The sequence below is a fragment of the Balearica regulorum genome, chromosome 3 (genome assembly GCF_011004875.1).
Source record: "Balearica regulorum gibbericeps isolate bBalReg1 chromosome 3, bBalReg1.pri, whole genome shotgun sequence".
In the NCBI taxonomy this organism is placed as follows: Eukaryota; Metazoa; Chordata; class Aves; order Gruiformes; family Gruidae; genus Balearica; species Balearica regulorum.
In genome coordinates this window covers 100,453,508-100,459,507 of record NC_046186.1, presented here as the reverse complement: position 1 = coordinate 100,459,507, position 6,000 = coordinate 100,453,508, and the positions used below count along the sequence as shown (strand labels likewise).

The 6,000-nt window shown below is 48.9% G+C and overlaps 1 protein-coding gene across 3 annotated transcripts in view; it reads left to right on the top strand.

Moving 5' to 3' along the window:
• Positions 1 to 3,798: 3,798 nt before the first annotated feature.
• Positions 3,799 to 6,000, top strand: part of UBR2 (ubiquitin protein ligase E3 component n-recognin 2) — a 57,990-nt gene continuing 55,788 nt past the window's right edge. For all 3 annotated transcript variants that reach the window (XR_012834695.1, XM_075749166.1, XM_075749167.1), the window contains exon 1: positions 3,799 to 3,960. Coding sequence is in view for 2 of the 3 variants with exons in the window: in XM_075749166.1 (XP_075605281.1) it covers positions 3,883 to 3,960 (78 nt within the window). In the remaining variant the exon portion in view is untranslated. The remainder of the gene's footprint in view (positions 3,961 to 6,000) is intronic.

Genomic DNA, 6,000 nt, shown 5'->3' with positions numbered 1-6,000 from the left:
CTGCTCTGCTGGAGGCACTTTCTCTTTCAAAATAGCTAGGCTTCAGCTTGGCTGCCGCTGGTGACTTCTCTTGGACCTGCATCGAGAGGCAGTCTTCTAGTCTAGAAGATCCTGTTTCATTAGTAGCTTCTAAAACAGGTTTCAGAAAGGAAACATCAGTGTCCATGGTCGAAATTAATATTTGCTCAGCTGTGCCTATTTACATTGTGTTTTTAATGGCTGCAGCATTTATTGAAAATACTGGAACCTAATCAAGTTAATTGACCCCCAGTCAAAGTACCATTTAGTTTTTGGTTTGGTTTTGTTTGTTTTTTATTTATGGCAGAGACAAGCAGTGCTTAAATGGACAGGTTAGGAGGTGATGGTAGTAACACCTCTGTGATAACATAGTTAAGAAGGGGAAAAAAATCTCTGCAATTACGGCTGGAGAGAGGAGTGTGAAGATGTGAGAGGAACAATTCTGCAGACAACCAGGTCAGTGAAAGAAGGAGGGGCAGGAGGTGCTCCAGGTGCCGGAGCAGAGATTTCCCTGCAGCCCATGGAGAAGAACATGGTGAGGCAGGCTGTCCCCCTACAGCCCATGGAGGATGATGGTGGAGCAGATATCCACCTGCAGCCCATGGAGGACCCCACGTTGGAGCAGGTGGATACGCCTGAAGGAGGCTGGGACCCCGTGGGAAGCCTGTGCTGGAGCAGGCTCGTGGCAGGACCTGTGGACCCATGGAGAGAGGAGCCCACGCTGGAGCAGGTTTGCTGGCAGGACTTGTGACCCTGTGGGGAGACCCACGCTGGAGCAGTTTGCTCCTGAAGGTCTGCACCCCATGGAAGGGACCCAAGCTGGAGCAGTTTGTGAAGAACTGTAACCCGTGGGAAGGACTCATGTTGGAGAAGTTTGTTCTCCCATGGGAGGGACCCCACGCTGGAGCAGGGGCAGAGTGTGAGGAGTCCTCCCCCTGAGGAGGAAGGAGCAGCAGAGACGACATGTGATGGACTGACCACAACCCCCATTCCCCGTCCCCCTGCACTGCTGGGGGGAGGGAGGGAGAGAAATCGGGAGTGAAGTTGAGCCCGGGAAGAAGGGAGGAGTGGGGGGGAAGGTGTTTTAAGATTTGGGTTTATTTCTCATTATCCTACTCTGATTTGATTGGTAATAAATTAATTTCCCCCAAGTCGAGTTTGTTCTGCCTGTGACAGTAATTGCTGAGTGATCTCCCTGTCCTTATCTCGACCCACGAGCCTTTCGTTATATTTTCTCTCCCCTGTCCAGCTGAGGAGGGGAGTGACAGAGCGGCTTTGGGGGGCACCTGGCCTCCAGCCAGGGTCAACCCAGCGCAAGATGACATCTGCATTTTTCATAGCCATAGTCTGTAGCATTCTGTGTGTTGACAGCAAGGTGTGACCCAGAAATGTATCAGCTATAGCGTGGAAATGCTATGAAGGTTTACTATTAACCCTGTTAAAACATTAAATTGTCTAGATTTCATTTCTTCGATTTCTGATAACAGACCTGGGAAGAGTTAGGCTTTTTGGCAGAACACAGTCTCCTCAACCTTAATTATTGTTCCTGAATTCAAATAACATCTTTGCTGATGAAGTTAATGCCACAGGCTAAAAGTTATGGAAAATTCTACCCAAAGTTATAAAAAATGATACCCAGGAAGTTGTTACACTCATATTGAAATAATGGCTCTGCAGTCTAAATTCTGTTTCTGTTGCGCACCTTTCTAGGTAAAATAAGATGCCTTTCACATTACTAAACCCCAGGATTTTTCTAACATTTTCTTCATGCAGCCCAGGAGAGACAATTAAATCATACAGCTTGCTTTCACCCTCTGCCTTCTTCCAAAGAAGCGTCATGTTCTGTATTCCTTAGGCATCAACAGCGCATGAATGAGAAGCAGCGTGGGCTTTACTGATAATAGAATTATTTTCTGTGTTCTAGGAACAATTATTCAAAAAGTAGCAAAGATAGAAAAATAAATACAGTAAAAATATGTACCCTGCATATAGTAAGGGTACAATCAGACAGAGAGAAATTAAGCTTATTCTTAGACTATTATGAGGCGAAATTAATATTCTAAAGGCCATCCTTTTACGATTCCCTTATAGCACTGGCTAAACCCATCTTTTTCAGATATTGCAATCAGTCTTTCCAGACCTGTATGTTCCCTTCATCTCAGAATTCCCCAGAACTCCCAAACACAGTATGTAAGTAAATGCAGTGATTTATAAACCCTTGAGGTTTCAGAAACAAGTGTTTATATAGTACGACTAATATGCAAGCGTGCGCTGCTGCCCCCTGATGCAGGGAACGTTAAATCTCTTCTAAAGTAGTCAGGCAATGCCACGCAGCCCACCTTCTTGCTTTTATTAATGTATGGCCATAGATGTATTTGTTACTGCTTGAACAGACATAAGATAATATCTCGCCCTTGGGTAACTCAATATTCAAATTAGTTGAGAGAAGAATGAGGAGAAGGAAGAAGAAAGAAATGAGACAAAAAAGGAAAAAAAAACCCCAACTATGTACACCCACTATAAGAATGTTTAAAAATTGTTAAGGAATATAAACTGTGAACTGGAACTCACTTTTAATACACAGTTTTGTTGTAAGTTAGCACTGTTTGGTAAAGGTAACATTTGTGGCCGCCTTCAGCTGGCACTTCAGGCAATTATAATTTGGTTTGTCTTTCATGCCAGTTTATTTCCCTCCTATGCATTGTCTACATTTGGGAGTGTAAACTGTCTGGAGCAGAGACTTCCTCAGCAGGATTTGCTGATGTAGGTTCCTGCAGGGTGGTTCCTTACCTCTGTGAAGGCTGACAGAGCGTGTGAGGTGGAAATAATATCTAGTATGTGCATGACACTTAGGTCCACACAGAAATTCGCAGCAAGCAAAGGAAAGCGTGGCGTGAAGCCTTCAGCATGGCTCATGCAGTTGCTCTGGTGCCATATGGCCGTACACACGCAGTCAGACATTGCTTGGTTTCTGGCCCGGCTGTAATTGCAGTGCTGCGGCACAGACGAGTCAGTGGGTACGAGGGCAGTACAACAGGTTTTCGGGGAGACCTCGTAAGAAGCAGAGCCTCTATTAACTAAAATGAAATGGAGTTACGGAGGATGATTGTTTGCTGGTTTTGGTGGTGGTGCCTTTTTTTTTTTTTTTTTAAGTTGCAAACCTGGAGCTCTACCTGAACGAGCAAGGCTGAGTACAACGCTACAGCTTGGGTGGTGTGTAGCCCCGGTGGGAGCAGAGGAAGGAGGACGGCTGAGCAACAGGATTTATAGTGTCTGCAATTTAATAACATTTGTCTTAAAGCTGTAGTTGCCAGGTTGACGTAATTTTCTGATTTTTTTCTTTCACCCACGCGGGGCGGGGGGGGAGGCTCCCGGGAAGCCCTCGCCCCCCCCCCCCCCCCCGCCCTCGGGCACCGCTGACAGGCCGGGCCCGTGAGGACGAGCGGGCTTCAGCCGTGGGGACCACCCAGTGAGGCCGAAAAAAACAATTCCCCCCCCCCGGGTATCCCTTCGCGTTGAAGGAGACGGGGAGGGCAAACGACTGCGTGAAGGCGGCCGTGGCGCGGGTTGCCGAGCCGCCGGCCCTCCCCAGTGCCGAGCTAGGCCCTCGCCGAGTCCCGCACCGCGGCCCCGGGCAATGGGCGCCGTCTCCTAGGAGACAGGGGCGGGGGGGGGCAGGCGCCGGGGAAAGACTACAACTCCCAGAATGCCCCGCGGGCGGAGCGGCGCCGTGGGCGGTGACGTTCGGGCGGAGGCGGGGCGGAAGTGGGTTCCCCGGGCAGAGCGGCCGGCCGGGCCCGGTTCCGGGTGTCCCTGTCTCGGCAGCGGCGGCGGCGCGGGGGAGGGGGGCGAGGAGGAAAGAAGATGGCGGCGGACTTGGAGCCGGAGGTGCAGGCCATTGACAAGAGCCTGCTGGAGTGCTCCGCCGAGGAGATAGCCGTGGTGAGGCGGCGGGCCTGGGGTGGAAGGGGAGAAGTGGTTGGGGCGGGGAAGGAGCGGGGGCTCGCGAGGCCGGCGGGCGGTACCGGCCTGCCCGGCCGGCGGTGGGGCCGTGAGGGCCGGGGCGAGGCTGTGCCCGGCGGCGGGGGTGGGGGGAGGAGGCGAGCAGCCTTTCCGTGAGGGGTCCCGCTCCTGGGCTGGCTGTGAGGGCACCCGCGGCTGGCGGCGGCGTCTCCCTGGCCTTAGCCCGCTGCTGTCGCCAGCGTCGCTGTTGCAGTAGCCGAAGTCAATCGCAGGGAGCAGCCAGCTTTTCCTGTTGTTCTGGCTGGCGCAGGTGGCTCCCCACAAGCCGTCGGGACGTGGTCACCCCCCCGCTGAGGGCGGCCGCGGTTCCCCGCCGCTCGTGGGGCTTGGCGGGCGTAAACGCCGGCGGCGGGACTGGGGCCGCTTCTCAGTATCTCGCTCCTTCGTTTACTGCTTCCTCGCCTGCTCCGAGCGGCTGAGAAGTTTAGTTCCCCCACCTAGTTTGCTGCCTTTTCACATCTCTACCGGCAATCGTGCCTCGGCGTGAGAAGATCCCCCCTTAATTTACGTGGATGTCTGAGCCCAAATATGCTTCGTAGTGTTGAAGTTTCGTTACAGGTTTCTTCCTTCCTCCCCAGTATTTAAGATGTAGTTCTGGCAAAAACTTGTACTAGTTAAGCTTAGGACTATTAGAATGGGACGCTTACAGAGGAAATATTGGTAAAGTCAATGTAGTACTTGGAATAATCTACTTTTTGTTTATATATTTTTCCTGCTTTTATGAAGAGTAGTTGAAAGGGAAGAGAAGTGAGGGTAAAGTTTTTAGAGAAACTTTTGTTTCTGGCGTAGGTGCCAGATCTTATAGACCCTGTGCATTTGAGGAACTGGATATATATGTTAAAATACTGGGACTGCTCGTGTGTGTGTCGGTAGGATGAGACCTTGAAGAGCTGTCTGCGTGTATTTCAATGAGAATTACATTGGCTGCTTTCCAAAAGAAAATAAAAGACTATGTTATAATTCAGGTTATCCTCAGATTATGGTGGTATATCTACAGTGCAGACAAAGGTGTGATTAGATTGGCAAATGTGCATAGTTAGCTGTATCCTAGCTAGTTTAGCTCCAGGATTAGCCTGCCTTCCCCTCAACAGCAAACCCAATAATTCCATCAAATGCTTCATAAAGTAGCCCAAATTACCTTGTCTGTGTGAGTAGCAGATGGTTTTTTTTGGGTCACACCAGATAAACCCAAGGCAGGCGTGCTCCAAGTGGAACGCATTTCTGAATTTGCTATAGATAAAAGTGCCAGGTTAAATTTAGTCAATTCTTTCTCATTTTTATTCTCTGTCATCACCGGCACAAGCTACAATTCTGAAATCTCTCACATCTCCAACGTGCTAGTAACTAAACGCTGCTGGCACTGCCTGATTGTATATGTAAACACCGTACTTGGGTTTTAGCATTGTTTTTCTCCCTCCTTTGCTGATAGCACTACTTTGTTGATAGCCCAGTATTAACAAAACAAACGCCAGCCCGAAGCAATCGTTGTAGCACGTTATCGTTAAGTTGTTGCGACAAGAAACTAAAGCTTAAACTTCCAAAGAGCAGCGATCAAAAGAATAAATTAGCTGTAACAGAACATGAGCCTACGTTGCAAATATTTATTTGTAGAGCTAAGAAAAACATAAATTAGACCTTTTAGCTTTTGAAACAGTAAACTGAGTTGTTTTGTGGCTTATTTGTATTACTCGTTTTGTTCTTCTGGTATCTCTTGCTTAGATGTGGATTTAATAGAAACCCTGATGGACCATTAGGCGTTTACTTACATAAAATGTTATTTAATCAATGCTTTTTGGGTGGCTTGTCGTTAGGGGTTTTTTTTTCAGGGCAGGCAAAAATTGCTGCAGGAGACTTAAGTTTGAGGGGGGAGGAAGTGAAGAGGAATAGACTTCCCTTTTAATAAAAACCTCTCTTGGGAGAGTAGAACATTAGCTTTTCTTACACGTGACTCCAGGTTAG